A 19,491-nucleotide genomic window follows, 5' to 3' on the forward strand; every position below is an offset into this window, starting at 1 on the left:
CAGGGGGACATTCAACTTCCGAACATTGTACACTCATCTTCTGGTGGACTTGCTTTCTTATATCAACTTAAAAAGAAAATCAGAATGGCCTATATGGTTTACACTTTGCTGCTAATATAATTTATTCAAATATCATGCTCTATGCCTTTCCATGTGACTTGGAAAACATAACTGAAGCATTTGAAAAATTTTCTTAAAACGATGTGAATCAGCACTGTGATTTCAAACAAAGGTAATGAGATCTGAAGCACAGGCAAGGTTGGCACTTATCAGGGGTTTAACCCCACCCAGCAAATAAGCATCACACAGCTGTTCGCTCACCCTCCCCTGGTAGGATAGAAGGTAGAATGAGAAAAGTGAGAAATCTCGTGGACTGAGATAAAGACAGTTTAATAGGGAAAGCAAAGCCACGCACACAAACAAAGTAAAACAAGGAATTAATTCGCCGCTTCCCACAGTCACAGGTGTTCAGCCATCCCCAGGAAAACAGGGCTCCATCACGTGTAACAGTGATTTGGGAAGACAAATGCTGTAACTCCAAACATTACCCCTTCCTCCTTCTTTCCCTGGCTAAATATGCTGAGCATGATGACATATGGTATGGAATATCCCTTGGGTCAGTTGGGGTCAGCTGTCCCGGCTATGTCCTCTCCCATTCTCCTCGCTGATGGGGTGAGGCGAGCAGAAGAGGCCTTGGCGCTGTGTGAGCTCTGCTCAGCAATAGCTAAAACATCCCTGTGTTATCCACGCCGTTTCCAGCACAAACGCAAAACACGGCTCCACACCGGCCGCTGCCAAGACAATTGACTCTACCCCAGCCAAAACCAGCACAGCGCTCTCTTCACACACGGGCCACTTCACACCTATGTAGTTTGGCAGGACGCAACAAAGCGCAAGGTGTGAACAAGCCGATTACTCGCTAATGACGGGTATTATTTGAAGCGCCACAAGCAGCCGACTCAGAATCACGCCGCTGACCGCCCGTGCCACCTTCCCTCGGCAATTAAAACAACGAGGGTGCCGTAAGACGGCACACAGCGAACCCGCCTGGGGCGGGCCCGGCGCGGCCGCGCTGGGGCGGTGGCGGCACCGCCCCTCGGGGGGCGCGTCCTGGCGGCGGCCACGTTGACAGAGCGGGAGCGGGGCCGCGCCGTGCGGGGCACTGCGGGCGGGCCGGGCGCTGGCCGTGCTCGCTGTGCCGTTTCGGGGCGCGGGTTCGCGGTGCGGGAACGGCGCCGCTGCCACAGTAAAAATGTCTTCGCCTCCCAAAGAGAAAGCAGAGACGCGGGCCGGACACCCTCCTGCTGGTACGGCCGCCGGTTCCCGTCTCTCCGCTCTTTCTCTTCCCACGCCGGGGGACGGGCCGGGGGGGGAGGGCCGTGGCGGCCGCGGGCCGGCGGGGCCGAGCGCCTCCGGGAGAGCCCGGCCGGGCGCAGTTCCCCGCGGAGCCACCGCTCTGTGCACTCCGGTGCCGCCCGGGGCTGAGCAGGGCGAGGTTGGCCTCGGGCGGGTCCCGCCGCAGGCAGTGCCGAACAGCCCCGGGGGGTTCCTTCTCTCCCTGCTGCCCGGGCGCCGCCGCCCGGAGCGACGTGTGGTGGTGGCGCTCTGGCCGCAGTAGGTGTGCTGTGGGATCCAGGTGGGATGGGATCCTGAGCCCTGCTCGCCATCGGCGCTCCCTGCCCTCCGGCAGCTTTCCCGGTGACGGGGCGACTCTCCCTGCCCTGTTTCTCCCGGAGGACCTCCCTGGTCATGGACAAACCCTCATCGGGTGTGTGCAGCTTGGCGTCTCCGAGCTCCCACCCGGCAGACTACGTTGTCTTCCACGGGCATCCCGCCCTCGAAAGGCGGGGGAGGCCTGCGGAACCACCGCCTGGGGCTGGCGATGGTGGGAAGAGGAACGGGAACGGAGCAGTCTGGGTCACGGAGACGATGTTCCAACAGCGCAAACTGAGTGCGAGCAGACGCACTGCAAACTAGTAATACTGTAGTAGTACGCTGTGCATCCATTTTGCCTGTGGGCGTCACGGTGTGAGTGCCAGAGCAGGCTGCGCGCTCCTGGCTGCAATTCTGGAGGCTGGCAGAGTAGGAAACAAGTGAAGCTGCTTATGAACTGCCCAGCAAAGGAGCTCTGTCGCGTTCCATCCCGCTGCTGCGTGCTCGTGGGAGAGCAGGTGGTCAGGGTAGGAGCTGTGTGTCACATTCAGTGGGACACCCATCTGCCGCCGTCCATGGACGGCAGTTCCTCTCTGGCGAGCTTTTTTTTTTTTTAAGTGTTTCAGTAGCAACTGTTGAAATTCTAAATTGACAGGTGGTAAGTTTTATATTCACATCAATTGATGAGATTTAAAGCTAAATTTGTAAACGGTTGTTGAACCGTTATTTAATTCTACTCTTTTTATAATGAGGACCTGTGATTCCTCTAAACAGATATTAGAAGTGAGAAATAATGGCTTTACTTTGCATGGCAAATATAGTTCAGCAATTAAGCCAATCTCTTGGCCAAGCAGAGTCATCCTAGTCCTGCAGCCTCCCTTGTCATGGCATTAGCTTTGACCTGACTTCCTGTTGAGCTGCTTCAGGGAACCAAACCCAATGGTTCCCCAATCTTTCCCAATGTTGACAGCTTTTGTTGCCATAGCTCTTGAGCTGGCTTGCCTTGAGGTACACGTCAGCTTCAGAGTGAAGGGATCATTAAGACCTGACATTGGTTTAGCTTTGTCTCCCAGCTACACTGTCGATTGCATATATTTTCATTTAGGTGCTTTACAACTGTATTTTCTGATGTCATTGCATGTTTGAGAGTGTTGCTTCAAAACCTGTCTTTTGAAACAGGTGGCATTTTTAAAAGACCTGAAGTGAGCCTCTCTACACAAGACACTAGCGATGCACAGTGCAAAAGCACGACTGGAGTACAGTACAGGCTTCCTTTGCTGAGTATTTCAGTTTATTTTTTCTGTGTAAAACATGCCCACATATGAACTGAAGAACTTTTTCAGCCTTTTAAGATCATTGGCATCTCTGTAATTTTTTTTGTATGTGTAAGCATGCACCAGTTGAGCTTTGGAAGGAAGGGGATTACCAAGTCTGTCTTTGAGGTTAGAAAAAACAACTAACACTATGTACAGTATCTTCAGGAAGAAGTTAAATTCCAGGATGCTTCTGCAAGAAGGTGGTTCTGAGCCTTCTGGCAGAGGAAAGTGGCCCTGTGTGCTTTTAACACTTAGAAAACCACAACAAATGTGCTAACTAGCAACAGGTTTTATATTTAGTGTGTGAAGCTAGGTTTTAATCCTCTATATCAAGCTGGTTTAGATCCTTGAATATTAAAACAATGCAATAGGTCAGTCTGTAAGCAAGTTTTAATAAAACGAAAATAAAAGATTTTTTACAAAAATAAATACAGGTGGAATTGTGTTCATAAATAACAAAGCAAGTTCCTAGCAAAGATGTGAATAAGGTATCTCGTTTGATAAATGGCTTAAAGGCTCAGGTCTTGCTGCATACAGTTGTATAAAGAGCCCTACCTGTAATTACAGATGTCTTACCCCACTGAGTATGATTTTGACACATAAAAGTTAGTAAGGATTAGGGTCATCAAATTAAAAGCAAAATTAGCAAATCCATTGTTTTTCATGTGCACTGTTGGTGCTCACTTACTGGCTGCGTGCAGTCTGTTGGCTCCCTTTCTGCATTGATCTTTCACATATGGGGGAAGAAAAAGCACTTGAAAAGACAAAGGGTAATGAAATGGAAAGAAACCTCAAGACCTCAGGCTGCTAACAGGGTGTACGAAGTGACTTCTTTCTGAAATTTAAGAGGGCCTTAACTTAATCTTTATTAAATATCTGTCTGTCAGTGAGATCAAATGCGCCTGCAAGTAATATGTTTCTGAGTAGGTTTGTACAGTCCCTCTAAAGAGCTGTGCTTAATTATGCTTTTAGTTGTTCATTTCTTCTGGTAGATACTGTGGAGGGACAAAGCAAGGTGGTTGTGTTAATAGTTTATTTATGAAGCTTTACAATAGATTCATGAAAGTAGTTATGTGCTTTTTCCTGCACTAAAAAAAATATAGCTCTGAGCCAAGATTTCTATGAAATTAAGGTATATAATAACTCTTATCTCTGTTCTTACTTTGTTGGACACTGAGGTATGCTCCCTTAATCTTTCACAAGGGCATATTTTATGTTTCTCTTTTCATTCATCTTATCATTGTAATGGAATCTGTTATTACACAGTACATAAGAAATAAATTTTCATGTTAATATTGAATACCATACTCAAGGAAAAGGGGAACCTGCTAAAACTCTTGGTTATAATCTGGATTTCTAAAAGTTCCTCCCCAGATGGTGTGACCAGCAGTCTGTTAAGGGGAAACCTGTGCTGTGAGTGAGCTGGGGCCAGTGCAATTGCTGATCTATAGTGCTTCTCTAGGTGCTTGGTACTTGCTCCAGCTCAGTGGGGTTTATTTCAGAATTCAGTCTCAGAGACTGGGAGGAGTCTGAAATAAGCACAACAGTGGGGGGAGGAGAAGAAAAAGTAGAGTGCATTCCCACTCTAGATTGAAGGAGTAGTCATACCATTAAGAGGACCATGGGCTGGCATTCACAGGACAGGCAGGGTAGTCCTGTCTGACTCTCAAGGGGGGAAAAACATGACAGATGGTAATTAAAATCCAAAACTTGTCTCATATCCAGCAGTGAGGAAAACAGACTTGTTGCTCTTCTAAGAGCATGCTGGCAGATGATCTCTTTATTTCACACTTTAGAGACTGGTGGTCTCTTGGCTGCCACCACCCCAGGGAGCTGTTCCCGGTCCCCTCTTGCCTTAGCACAAGTCCCTCCTAAGCTCTTTGCTTGCTCTTTAGCACAGGAGCTGCTTTCTTCCTAATGCCAACACATTGTTGTTGACACCATCCACTTCTGGGCACTGATTTCTGATAGCGTTCTGAAAGGTGGTTTATCATTTATTTAGGTCCTTTCTCTGCAGGATTTATTACAAGGAAATCTGAGCTCTTTTAAGGGTGATTTTTAAATGACAAATCGCCATGGTAAGCATCTGCCAAATTGTGTGGTAAATGCTCGGCAAGTACAAAGTAGATGAATCCTCATAACTCCCAAGAAAATCTCTGAAATGGAGTGGGTTTTTCTTTAGCTTGGTGGACGTAATCATAATTTTTTCTCTCTGTCTCTCTCCAATGTAGTGTAGATTAGTTGAAACCTTTTGAAAAGGAAGGTGAATTTTGCTGCAAGAGTATTTTATCTTCTTAAGATAAATCTCTTGAAACTAGATTGGGTATGAGCATGCTGTGTCATGGGTGGCAGAAATGTACATCAGCTATATGTATAGAATGCTGATCTAATTATTTCACTTTTGGTCTCAGAAATGCACATGATTATGGCAGTTGTTTGCTGGATTCTTCTTTTGATTTCCCAGGTCTGCACAGTAACCTCAGATTACTAAGTATTATTAATTATGCACCAAAGTACTTTAAGGTGTTTATGCTATTCCTGCTGATATTAGTTCAAAAAAATCAGATTAAAAAAAACATTAAGTTGCTGCATTACTCAGTCACTGTTATGCCTTTTAGTTGTCTGGTTATTTGCTTTTTAATCCCTGTTAATTCTTCATACAGACAAATCTGACTGTGTTAGCTGCATATCTTTTCCAGTGACAGATAAAGAGAAAACAAGTGGCTGGTGGCCTGATGATATACAATATGAGAAGAGAGAGATTTTAGACCACCTAAATTAGCACTAAATCTTCAGGTACTGATTTTTTGCTTTCCTACGAGATGGTGAAGGACATGGAGATGTGTGTATTGTTCAGAGGTGCCGTTTGTAACCCTGGCAGATGTTGCTGTGGAGACAGCATCTTCCACAAAAAGTAATTTGAAATAAATAATAACTGATTGTGCAATGATGTTAAATATAGACATTAATTCAAATTATTAATTTGTAAATTAAGGTCAATAAAACATGCCAATCACTTTCGTTAACTGAGATATTAAAAGAAGACAGCACTTGGCAGAACTCTTGGTGTTTGCTTTTGCAAACAAACTGTAATTCCTGAGGAGCTTGAATCAAGAGAAATTAATTGGAATTTTAATTTTGCTTCACTTTAGGCAACAAGAAATATAGCTTTTAAACTGTCTCTCCTTCCTTGTCCCATGTGAAACATTTCTCACCTATTGTTCTCACCTATAAGTTCTGGAGACAGAACACAAAATGATTAGTGATCTGGGTTGTTTTTTTAATACATGGTAAGAGGACACAATTTTGATAGGTTCTGAAAGATATTTCTTTGGGTTTGTCTGTTGATTGCATAACTTTAGTCAATGACCTTTATTGAATCAGAAGTTTGCCTTTCAAATATCATAAAAAGTTTAAAATCTGTTTTCAAAAAGCAGGGCCAAAGAGCTGTCACTTTCTCCTAGGGCAGGTCAGTTTTCTTACCTGATTGCCTTCACACAGGCTGTAGAATTTATGCACAGTGGTGTCCTGTCCATTGCTGTCCTGGTTAAGAATTGAACACTAGACCTGTGTCTAGTTTTCAGGGATTAGCGCTGAACTGCTGTGAGGTGCCCTAATCCCTCTGTGGCTGGACACGGGAGGGCTGTCAGAAGTACAGCTTCCCCCAGCCATGCTGGCAAGTGCTTCAGCTTCTTCCAGTGGCTGCTCTGGCATCCTGCTCACTCTGGCTGTGACATCTCTGCCGAGTCTGACTAAGGCTTGCTGTGTCAAGGCAATGTGAAACACAAACCAGCGGGTCTGTAGGTGGTTTTATTGACTTCTGACCGCTACAGTGGTTTTCTTATGGGGTTGCTGATGGCAGTGTAACCCATCTAGTTAGCTAATGAGATGCAGCATCTTGTCCTGTGCTGTCCTGTAAGCGTGTATAGCAATGGTTGAAGAAAAAAAAGTACAGTATTGAAACAGAAAGCAGATCAAGAGCAGCCTGCCTGTTGCTCTGCTTTGTAGCTGCAGTGTTAAGCCTGGCTTGGTTCCTGTTTTGTATTGCGATTTGGAGTGGATAAGTGATGAACATAAGTGGATTTGCTTTCACTTCTTGTTTTGTGTTTCAAAGGGATGCTTTCAGATTTGCATCATTTCTAAAACTAAATGATGCAAGCATTTGAAATGTTGTAAATGCTAATATGTTTTACCAAACAAAAAGCTCCATTCTAAATGCAAGTTAACAGTCCTTCTAAGCTTTGCTTTCTGTTACACTATTTCTAAAGTACTTTTTGTATAAATACTATTATTATAGATATACTTTTTTAACTTGAAATGACAAGTAAGTTTCTTTGACCCTTCTTGTTCTATGAGAATATTTAACATTCATGTTTGTAGCCTTTTGTGCAAGTCATTGCCTCAGTTTCTTCTTTGGACTGCTGCAAGTTAGTAAGAGGTGGAGGGGGAGTTAAAACAGCATTGAGTTTTCTGAAATGATGTTGAAAGCAGATGATAAAATGACCTGCAGCTTCTCAGGATAAGCAAAGATGGCATGATGTAAAAGAGAATGGCAGATGTGGTCCTGAAGTAGCTGTTCCTCAGGCTTGCCGCTTTTTTACACTTCAGACCCTTTTTTCAAACTGTAATTACCATTAAACTACTCTGTAAAGTATCAGGAACCAAGTGGGGAGAGTCGTGCTTAAAACTTTCTTCTTACGGTATTTTGACTGAGGTTTGTTTTGTCTGTTTAATTTTCATTCCAGTGAAAGCTGGTGGGATGCGAATTGTGCAGAAACACCCACACAATTCTGATGCCAAAGAAGAAAAAGATAAGGATGACCAAGACTGGGAAACCAGCAGGTGAGCACTTTTGATTTGGTGCATGTGCTACAGTGAATTTCCATGACCTTGAGCCTTACCACCAGTTTGCTTTCCTTGTAAATAGCAAACCACAGATATAGTTGGGTTTGTATCATAAAGCAGTAGCAAGTTAGACACTCCTTCAAGAGAATTGGAGAATTTGGGAATTTTCACATCGCTAAGCCTCTTTTAAATGATCCTGCCAGGTAAGAGAAGATTGGAGAAAAAAGTACAGTTAAAGTAAAACCTCAGCTTTCCTAAAATGTCTGAATTCAGACTGTGGAGAAGCACATTTGGACATAAGCATTGCGCTGTCAATTCATATGAGATGGTCTTGCTGTGTGCTGGGTGATTCCTTTTACCCTGTAGTCCCTATGCTTTCTCTGTGAGATATTTGACAATATGGTGCTTTTGAAAAGACAAGTAAAAATAAATGGTGTTAATATTATCTGCTTTTATTTTAGATGGGAATCTATCAGTTTTGGTGGTGGCAAATACTAAGACAGCAGTTACTTAGCAGTTTTAAGTAGATTTATTTGATTACTGCTGTTTAGAAAGCAGGGAGGTTCAACGAACTGTTGCGGTACTTCTGTTCCTACAAAAGCCACCTAGTTTTGTGCTGCTTTCTGTGGCTAGATGTTTTTCTTTGTAGCCAGGACTATATTTACCTGAAATGTTTATCTACTAACTTACTGCCTGGGATTGTTCTTGGTATTTGCTCAACTTAAAAAAACCCTGAGATCTGTTCTTGTGCTTTGGTAAGTAGACTGACTTATATTTATTTTACATGTAGAACAATGGCATTGTGAAAATGTCTGTATAAATAAGAACAAAGGTGTTTATTTACTAAATCACAACTGGAATAGGAAACACCTTTATAAGAAGAGAAAAGTAATTTTAATTAATATATTCAAGTACAATGCAGGAAAATTATACTTTATGTCCTTTCTTCATCAATCAAATTGGTCATCTTGTAATTCTGCTCAGTGGCATATAAGTTGAAAGAGTCTGTACTGCAGTCAAGTTTTGACTTAAGTAAGAAATTGTTTCTTGGGGTCAATTTAAACTTTGCTTGGGGATACATCATTTTATTTAAGGTGTGGTTGTGGTGGGTTGACCTTGGCTGTACAACAGATGTCCACCAAGCTGTTCTATTACTCCCCTACTCAGCAGGATGAGGAGGGAGAAAACAAGATGGAAAAAAACCCATGGGTCAAGACAAAGACAGTTTAATAAAGCAAAAGAAAGCCCATGTTGCACAGAAGCAAAGGAAAACAAAATATTTATTCACTATGTCCTTTCAGCAGATGATGTCCACCCCTTCCTGTGTAGCATGGCTTCAGTACATGTAGTGATTGCTCTGGAAGAAAACATGGTGATAATGAATGCTCCCTGTCTCCTCCTCGTCCTTTCTTCCAGCTTTTATTGCTGAGCAGATGGTATGGAATATCCCTTTGGTCAGTTAGGGTCGACTGTCCTGACTGTATCCCCTCCCAAGATATTGCCCACCCATAGCCAGCTGGTGAGAGGGTGGTGTTGGAGAAACAGCCTAGGTGCTGTGGAAGCACTGCTCAGCAGTGGCCAAAACACTCGTGTGTTGTCAGCACCTTTCCAGCTACCAGTGCAAAGCACAACACAGAAAAGGCTGCTATGTTGACAATTAACCACCTCATCCAGACCCAGCACAGCATTATGTACCTTCTTATTCTTATCTTTTCTTGGCATGCCAGCCTCATGGTGAGGGTACCTGATTAGGATCCAAATGAGAAGACTTCTTGTATCTGTTCACAGACCTAAGCCTCTGTTACGATATAGCACGTGCTTTATTCCTTTCTTGGAGAAAGATTGTTTCCCTCTCTCACTCAAATAGTGCAGGGAAAAGTTAAAATTTAATCTTGATATTTGTGGCTGTGTTTGCTGTAGCAGGTGCTGTGGCACAATAGAAGCCCATTTGTGGGGGTAAACAGTGGGTGCTGAGGACTTAATGTTCATACTGTGTGTGTTTTGGAGATTACTTAGTTTGGTTTTCTGGACTGAAGGACCAATCCTAGCTGGCATGTGTTAGGTGTCTCCTTGGTCTATGTGTTCCTCTTTAGCATTATCTTCAGAGAATCCGGGTGAACTGGCCTGAGACCAATCCACAATGTGAAACAAAGCCTGGGCAACAGAATGATTGGGAGAGGGCTGTGCTCCTGATCTGTAGATGCTAGCAAAGACACACTGTATATTAGTATTGTAAAGCAGATCTGTGAGCAAATTTTATGCTTTTATGGCAGAGGAGATAGTTTAATGACCTCTAGAGCTACCTTATTAACTAGAGAATAGTTAGCTGTTGCACATCATAAAATTCATTCCCTTGTCTACTTGATCAGTTGATTGTCAAAATATGTACTTGGAGTGTGCTCTTTGCTTTGGTTTTATGTGGAGGATACATTCTTGGTCTGTATTAGGCACTTGTGCATACAGTTTTCTCGAGCCTGTATATTAAAACAGAAAGCACTGGGCTAAACTATGTTATTTCTTTGATCTAATCCTCTTTAAAAAGAAAGCAGAGGGGGGACATAAAGAACATAGTTAGGTGGGAACCAACATCAGTTATAATACAAAACAGTAAGTTGGTTTACAAATTGAGAGAAGTTGTTTTCCTGATAGAACGAGGAACCTTTTGTGTATGTAAGGGAAAGGGTTTAATGTGCCTGTTGTACGCTCCTGTGGGAATACTTGCACTGCTCTGGTGTTCGTACAAGCTATAGATGTGAGCAAGAATGTATTTAGCCGAAGACAGAATAAGCAAACTTCATAGGCCACAGTACATAAAGTTGTTGTTGTTAGTCAAAATTAAATTATGTTTACAGCATGTCAACTGCTTTTGTGCTGGAAGGTGCAGTCCCCCGGAGTTTGTGTCTGTTCCTGGTGATTCACGGTGCCCTTTGAATATCCTTGGATTTCTGATGCCTGTGGAGACTGGTTTATCAGGAGATGGGGATGGGTTTGTCAGGAGAAGTGAGCATTCTGTTCTGCTTTCTCCAGCACCAACGTACTTGTGGGGCTTTGCTAGCTGATATTTTATGTCCCTTTGCTAAGCAGATATGGAGACATCTGTGTTTTTAACTTTCTATTCTCATGTTTTTAGTCTTTGCCATTTTAAGGTAGTATTGCTGATATGATGCAATTTCTACTCCCTATTGCATTCAAAGTTAAAAAGAGCAAACAGCCCTTCAGGAAATCTGTATCAGGTGATATGGCCAGCTGACAATGATGTAGGAGAAAAGAATAAAACAGAAGAGTAATTTGTTTGTGAAAAGGGAGGGTAGAATGACTAAGTCATTATTTTAATCTCATTGCAGGTTTACTTGAGGACAGATTAGTGGAACTGATAGTAAATGGAAGCAGAAGAATTCAGTCTCTCCCAGGGTTCTCTGGAAATTCTGAGAGCACATGTCCTCTCCATGATGGCACAAATCCGAGCACTTGCTCAGCAAGAAGGCTTTTGACTGTGGTTCATAGAAGTATTTGTGGCTTCAGAGACAGCATTGTTTTTGCAGCCTGGTTGCAGAAAAAGTTGTTGTGTCAATGTTTCTAGTCTTAAACAAAGCTGATACAGGTGAACACCCCTGACATAGCTAACTGTGCTGTGATAAAGATGACTTTAACATTCGCTAGTTATATCTTCTTTGACATTTATTTTTCTCAGTTGTTTAGCAACTTTTAGCTCATTTCATGAAGATAGGGAGACTTGTCATAATGGTGATTTGTGATCCCTTAAAACAGTATGTGGTAAGACAATTTTATACAAATTTAAACCTTTCCTATGAGGCAGTTCTCAGCCTTGAGTGGTAGAAATAATTTTATGTGTCTGGTATAAATAAAGTTTTACTTAAAGAGGAATGGCTGGATATGATTATATAGAGAAGACATTGTTTGGTTTAGGTGAACATGTGGCATCTCCAAAAACCAGTGGCACACCTTTCATCAAGGTGTCAGTAATAAACTGGAGTGTGAGGTGGGTTTCTTGGCACATGTGTTCAAGACAAGAGTGACTTTGATCAGCCAGTTGGAGATAGGATACTGGCTGGATGAACTTCTGGACTGATCCATTACTGATTTTCTTATGTTTTTGTAATTGCTTAACACTTGTGTTGACTTGGATTTTTTTATATGGTTGCAGTTTTTATTGATTGAAAGTCCTACTGATTGCTGCTGGAAGGAGTTTTTTTGTGGTTCTGGAGGAAGGTGAAACTTATAATTAGAAGTAGGGTTATGAATCAAAATCATCATTTTTCAGGATCGTATGTTGTCATAGAAATTATTTGGAATAACTAGGCTACTCATAGTCTTGGGCTCTATTAAAAGCCAATTAATGCATGTTTAACTGAGATTTGCAGTATCATGTGCATTCCTGAGCCATCGTCTGACTCTTGACGTAATAAATACTCCTGAAAGACAGATAATTTGAAGTGAGAGCTGCTTGTTCAGTTTTGCACAAGAGATTCATTAATTGTCATTCTGGGATCTCAAGAAGAAGAAACTATAATTATTTATCAGCATCAGGATATAAAAAAAAACCCCTTTAAAAAAGCAAATATCAGGCTTATTTTTAACAAACAGGGTAAACTGCAAAGGCTTTTATGTTTAAAGACTTTCATGCTCTTTTGTTATATTTCTGAAACAAAGTGGGTAATTACAGTGATTTAACTACTCAATATAAATTCACTGGAGTGGTTTCTCTATAAATGTAAATTGTATGTGATTTGTATCTTAAACTTACCTGGAGATTATGAACCCAGAATTATATTTGACTTACCCATCAACTCTAGAAAGAATAAATTATGCAGCCTGGATTTTAATTCAGTTTACAATGTGGATATTTGCTTTAGTTATATTCACTGGGTGAAAGAAAAAAGAAAAAAAATGAGAGCATAATTTAGAATGTGGTGACTCAAAAGTAAAATCATGCTAATGAAGCATATGGGTGCTCATATGTCAAAGAGACGCTCTTGGTACTTAGTTACATGGTGAGAGAGGAGTTGCTGAAGGCCCCTGATATCCTTCAGCTCAGTGTTACTTGTTAAGTCTGAATATGCTAGTTAAGCTGAACCTCCTTTTTTCTTTTGGAAGTGCAGTGGAAATCTCAAATTTGTCTGCAGATAAATGCTTTCATTCAAGAGTAAATTTGTTTTTCCTTTCCCTTACTTTGCTCTGTTGCAACTGACAAGAAATAAGCTGTAGGCATTATTTCCATTTTTCATTTGCCACTGCAGATTCTGCTCTCACTAAAATGCGTTTAATTTTTTGCCTCGTAAGGACCCTTCTGTCAGACCAAACAGTTTGGTCTGTAAGACCAAACTTCTGTCAGAGTTTAAAAAATATAAAGTGGATTATATAATTAAGCTATTAGAGAAGATTTGTATGTTTGTTTACACCCTGAATATGGAAATGCTTGAAACTATTTCTACTCACTGTATTTTACCCTATTGTTCTGGAGCAAAAATTGTTGAGTCAGAGTTCTGACCCTTTAACTTGGGAGTAACTGCTCTTCAGCACAGCTAAGATCTGGGAAATGATGTCTAGTGTTCAGCTTGCTTGCGCTCAAGGAAGTAGTTTCCACCATGGTAGGTAATCTGATGATGTAGGGTCAACAGGTGTTTCACTGAGGGAAATCTTAAGAGTTCTAAGTAAAAAAAGAAAAAAAATTTACAGCTTGCTGAACATGTAAATCAAACCTCTGCGAACAGGTAGCATTGTACTTCCATAAATACTCAGAGTGAACAGCCCATTAATGTTTCTCCCATGTTCACCAACATAAAGCTGAAAAAGACCTCGCTACCTCTGTTCGTGCATCTGTAAAACCAAACTACTGGAAACATAAGCTGGCATTGACTCAGCATGGTGAATATTTAAGGTTAAAAGGAAGAGACAGGTCAGGGCAGATAGACTGCTACATCTTCTGCTTAAGTTTTTGGAGAGGAAATGTGTGACTTTGGTGGACAGAGGATCAACTGAGTCTCCCTGGCAACAGAGCTGCTTAAGTGTTGGCTTCTAAGGTCTCTTGCGCTATTGTGTCAGAGCTTCAGGCAGCTCTGAAAGAGTGAACTGATATTCTGTACAAGCATCTGTCATCAATATACAGATCCTCTTCTTTGATGGAATTAAAATTTCTCCCACCATATATCTAAACCACCTTCCCTCCCCCAACTCCCCCACTCTTTGGAGCCTCATTCTGTTACCTCTATGAACTGATGCGGCTTTGCACAGAGATTATGTTCACAGACTGTATTGTCGTTTTACACTTGACATATAAAAACTGTAACTTGATTATATGTGTGGATATAATGGATATGAATCAAAGATTTTTATTCCTGTCCTTGGCCTTTGAGCTCTTGTTACTCAGATGCGGAGCTTTGGAGGCAATTGGGCTGTTAAAAAAAAAAAGGCAACTATATTTTTATAATGTTATTAAGAAGAATAGTGAACATAGTGCAGTAAGGGAAATAGCCTCCTACCTTCTCCAAAACATCTCTATTTTCCAAAAAGATTCCGTGCTTAGGGCTTGTTTTTTTCCCCTTCCTCCTTCTTATATTTATTATTTTGGATTTGAATTCACTTAACAGTTAGAGGAGTATCTTCTTAATGGTGTCACACTCTTCTTTACATAAGTAGCGTTGCCTTCAATGCATTTTTCCACTTCATTATTCATCTTTGTGTCTCAATCATTTGCATAGAGTTTTTATGATTAGCAGATGCTCAACTCTGCTGAAGTTTATATGTGCACAATTTGTTTAGTTATAAAACCCGAAAGCAATATTGGCCATTTTCATGTGATTTTCAGGACAATACCTTCTGCAGATGACCAGTTACATGGAGAAGTAGCAAAGTAATTGCTGTGACCTGTATTGAACCCTATCAAATGCCTATGGAGTTACAGACTTAACTGTATGAAGAGAGAAAAGAATGTGTAATACTGATTTTTAAATGCAGAACTACTGTAAAGTAAGGAAATAGGCTGTGAATATCTCCATTTAAGAACTGAAAAGAATTGTGAATGTAGGGAATGGAGAAAAAGCTAGGCAAGATTATGAATGAAGCATTCTCATACAGAAAGATATGAGAGTCTTCTGAAAGACTGTTTCTTGCTTCCAATATTTCTTGATGATTGAAGCTGTAAGTTGATAAATCCATCAGTGTTAAGTGCCAGTTATGACATTATATGGATAGCTCTTTTCATATTCCTGAAGTACTGTGTGCATGTGTGAAAGCACTAAAAAAGATCTGATATTTCTCCCCCTCAAAGTGAATAGGAGATACGCCATCCAGCTCAGCAAGAGCCAAGTTCGGTCCCAAAAGAAACATATGCTGCCTTATGAAATTAGCTGGAAAGCTGAGATGAATTGTCAGCCAAGCTGGTGTAAGAAAAAAGATTTTAAAAGAATGAAAGTCTTTAATTTGTATTCTGTGGCATGAGGAAGGTGAGAAAAGCTTAGTCATGTGAGAGAAAAATGGATGGGAAGTAGTATCTTGCGAGTGGCACGGCTTAGTTAGCGCAGCATTTCACATTGGTACAGAAAAGTAAATAATCTTAAACTAATAGCCTGTGTGGTAGCGTTTTGCTTAGTTCTTTTCTTTTGGTATCTTTCTGAAGTATTGGAATGCATGGAATGAAAGTCACTGTGTCAGTCTGAAGGCACCTACAGTGTTGAAACAGATATTACACAGGCATTATAAAGCACAAAAATTTCCAAACTCAGAAGTATAGTCCAATCCATTTCACTATGCCAACTAAGCCTGAATCTCTATTATTTAGGTGTTCGGCAATGCTGAGAGTATTTCTAATGTTAAAGGTATGAATTTTTACTAGAAAAAGCTTGCAGAGGACCAGATGCTTCTCATTTAGCATCAAAAACCTGTGTTTGAAGTGAAGTTACCATGAACTGAAAATGAGTAGGAGGTGTGTGCGATTGACGCCATGTGTGCCAAGGAGGGGGATATAGTTCTTCAAGTAGCACCTTCTCTCCCTTAAGCTTCTTCTGCCTCAGCTGCATCAGGCACCAAACTTTGAAGCAGTTTAATATTAAAATAAACTTGGAATTATCATTTGTTAACTGTCACTGGGCCAGACAGGAGGAAATTCATTTCACTCCCAGGACACAGGTACTAGAAGCAAGAGATATATGAGAGATAAATAAAAATGATGCTGAAAGCATTTGTTGTATTGTCATCATCAGAGCTTTATTTATGCCACTGTAGAAGCTGATAGAGCTGTTCAGTGCAGCACATTACTTGTTGGGGGAGTGTTCGCTGCAATAAGCTTGTAACATTTCAGTGATTGTGCCTTGGTCACAGACATTCTGTTAAATAAATGGCAATTAGTAGAATACTTTAGCCACATTCAGACAAATCTTAGTTCTGATGAATTTCAGTTTTCTTGGGAGTCATTCCTTAGAATATATGTAAGGTGGTGAGCCTGGTGCTCAGACGAGAGTTTTGTTCATAGGGGAGCTGGCTTTGTTGCAGGCTGGTGACAACCAAAGTGCTTAGTTCTTTTCCCTAATAAGCTTGAAATTTATCTTTCTTCTTCTTTTTTTCAGATTGTTAGAGCTATAATTAAATACTAGACTAGCTCTCAATTATGGCACACTTCATCAAGCACCTCATACTGCACTACTGAATCAGATAGTCCTTGAGATCCAGGTACTTTGCAGTGCTGAATGTTTGTCATTGCTTCCCAAAGCCTATTCTAAAGCCTTCTTTTCTATTTTAAATAAATAAATAAATACGGGGCTCCATGTATTACAGGCTGTTTTTTTGCTAGAACAGCTAAGTTGAGGTGTCTCTTTTGAGAGTATATGGAACTACTGAAAAATCTTCAAAATAATTCAGTAAGCAAAGTTTCATTACTCACTATGTGCATCGTTGTACATGTTGCTAATAAGTTTGACTGCCCTCCAGTGCTGATGGTCACTCTCCTGAGACTGTAACCTCGTGTGAGCATTTAGAACGTGCCTTGGTAAACTGTGCTTACTGCTCGGTGATTGCTAGGATGATCAAGAGTACTTTGCATTACTCTACTTATGAAAGCTACTGCCCCCAGATTTTTATTTTTGATTCAGTCTTTTGGTTTTGCATGCAACATAGTAACGTGCTAATGTGCAACATGTTATTGTTGCTAATAAACAATTTGTTTGCATGTGTTATATTTGACTTTTGAATTTGTGGAGCATTAGTGAATTAACCAACCAGTTAATGCACAGCTCTGTTTGGCTTGTTTGTTAAAATGTTGCTTTTGTATGGGAGGTGATGGAATGAAATTTTAGTAAACTGAACTGAGTATTTTTTACTTCTGTGTTTCTTCCTTTATTTCTGGTATCATACTAACTTGTGATTCTAGAGGAAGAGTGTATTTAGCCATGTGTATGCTGTTTTATATCAACAGCGACACTAATAGCATTACCACAAATTTTTCCACATAAGGCTATTTAGAAGGCTTTTGAGTAAATGAAATTTAACATTCTTATTTATTGCTCTGAAAACTGCTGTAGAATTAATTTCCTGTTTTCAGAGATTACACAATTCTGTTTCTGTTGGTGTGTTTGAAAGATTTTATTCTTGTTCCAGTTTACAATAGGGAAAAAAGGCCAGAACCAAACAAACTTCTGAGGAGTAGAGCTTTGTTTTCTGGTGTTTTCTCCAAACATAGGCCTTCTGGCTAATAAGACCGGTTGTTCTGGTTCCTTCCCTGTTTCAGGATGGTTTGGATGACCTCTATATGGCTTTGAAGTTTAATACTACGTTTTTCTTTTATATCTTGTAAGCAAACACAATTGCAGAAAACTTGCATTCCTGTTGATAACGTATTATTTATTCCTGCCGCTGCCCTTTGGAGGATCTCCCTTTATGACACCTTGTTTTCCAGTTCAAGTTCTTATTTTGTGCTGTGTCCTACCCTTGAAACTATTTCTCTGTTAGTGATTGCCAGTTGTTCTCTTCCTATTGTATTTCCTAAAATCACCTTTTTTTCTGAGAAGAGTTCTAATGCTGAGAGACCTCTGCGTACCTGTCATCCTCTTATGCAGAGCTGATTGATAACTTAGCTGGTGTGGTGATCAGGACTCGGCTGTTTTGTGAAAGTTTTATGTATCAGACAGAGAAATAAAATATGCTGTTTAGGACCTGCATATTTCTAATAGGAATAGTTATATAATTTTTGAATGTATGTTTTGAAGCCAATGATGTGTCGTTTCTGTGTTTGACTATTCCAGTTTCTGATCCTCCAGAGTGTCTCCTGCATACCAAGTAGGCTAGATTTATTTTTTTATTTTTTTTTTTGCTTTGGTAATTCCTTCAGGTTTTAATACCTTTTACTGGGAAGAGGAAGTTGCCGAGTTAGTGTACACTGGTTTTCCCTGTCATACGAGGAGAAAAGAGAAGATAAGTGCTGGCAGTTAATGCACCAGATTTTGTCTTCCTTTCCACACTTTTTTTAAAACTTTTGTAGGTTTATTACCTAATGGCTTTTTAAGACACTGTATAGTTCATCCTTCACTGTATAATTCATACTTCTCCGTGCCTGTTGCCATGTCTTCTAAAGAAATAAAGAAAGGGTAATACTGTGAAGGAAAGAGGAACTTACAACCTCGTTATAATCTCTGCCTCCTCTGTTTTAAAGCATGTGGTGTCTCTGGAGGGCCAGCATGAAGCTCTGTCTGTGCAGCATTCCCCATCAGACGCTCCTTTCGGGGCAGGGTACAAAAAGAGCTGGTGTGCAATGAACCCGAGGAGCTCTCCCAGTATCCAGCAATCCAAGTTACTGCTTAGAAACTTGCTGATCAAATTACTGCCACTCCACCTAGTTACTATTTCTCTAGCCTTCTTTTGACCATATGTACATTTCTCACCTTGATAATCACCTTCCCATGAAGGTAGCATCACAGTCCAAGTAGTGTAAGCTGCAAAAAATGTTTTCTTTTTGAAAGCCTGGTAACTTTTTGCCACATCCTTCAAGTCTTGTAATAATATAAAATAAAATATAAAACAACTGTATTTGTTTCACCTTCTCCTCCTTCTCTCTACTGTATATTTTTCCTTGAGTTCTCATTTAACTTTGTTTGTTTTTGTGGTGGAATAATTAGAATTGCAGTGTGGTGGGTAAAAGCATGCCACAGACTTACACACTGGCATAGTTATATTTTTCTGCTTCTTTCTCTTGAGTTCCAATTGTCTTTTTAACTGCCTTTTACTTAAATGGCTGATTGCAAAAATCTTTTCCTGGTGATTCCAACATTTGGTCTTGAGTTTAATAATTGTGCTACAGCCCACCATTATGTAGATACAGTTAGGATTGTTTTTTTCAGTGTGTGTATTCTGTGTTTATTATGGTGCCATCTTTTCTCTTTCTCTTTATTGTTCTGTCATTCCTCTGTGATCCCTTGAGGTTGTTTATATTCAGGGTTCTTTTTTTATTCTGAATAATTCACTAACATTAGCATAAATTGTCATCTTACTGTTTAGATCTCTTTTCAAGTTTCTTGCAGAATCACACTGTTAACCTCCATCATCATGATATTTGATTTATTCCTATGCTCTATTTTCAGTTTCTGATCCTCGAGAATGTCTTCTGCCATATCCCATGGTAACTGAGTTTATTTAATGAGGAGCCTTGTTTGCATTTTTTGGATTTCTCTGC

General features: G+C 40.5%; 1 protein-coding gene across 1 annotated transcript in view; it reads left to right on the forward strand.

Moving 5' to 3' along the window:
* The first annotated feature begins 1,135 nt into the window (after nt 1–1,135).
* The window catches only part of DAP (death associated protein), a 51,131-nt gene continuing 32,775 nt past the window's right edge, over nt 1,136–19,491 (forward strand). The window contains exons 1-2 of the mRNA XM_017824144.1: nt 1,136–1,307; nt 7,715–7,811. Of these exons, the coding sequence (XP_017679633.1) occupies nt 1,253–1,307; nt 7,715–7,811 (152 nt within the window). The 5' untranslated portion in view covers nt 1,136–1,252. The remainder of the gene's footprint in view (nt 1,308–7,714; nt 7,812–19,491) is intronic.

The sequence above is a fragment of the Lepidothrix coronata genome, unplaced genomic scaffold (assembly GCF_001604755.1).
Source record: "Lepidothrix coronata isolate B3197 unplaced genomic scaffold, Lepidothrix_coronata-1.0 Scaffold109, whole genome shotgun sequence".
Lineage (NCBI taxonomy): Eukaryota > Metazoa > Chordata > Aves > Passeriformes > Pipridae > Lepidothrix > Lepidothrix coronata.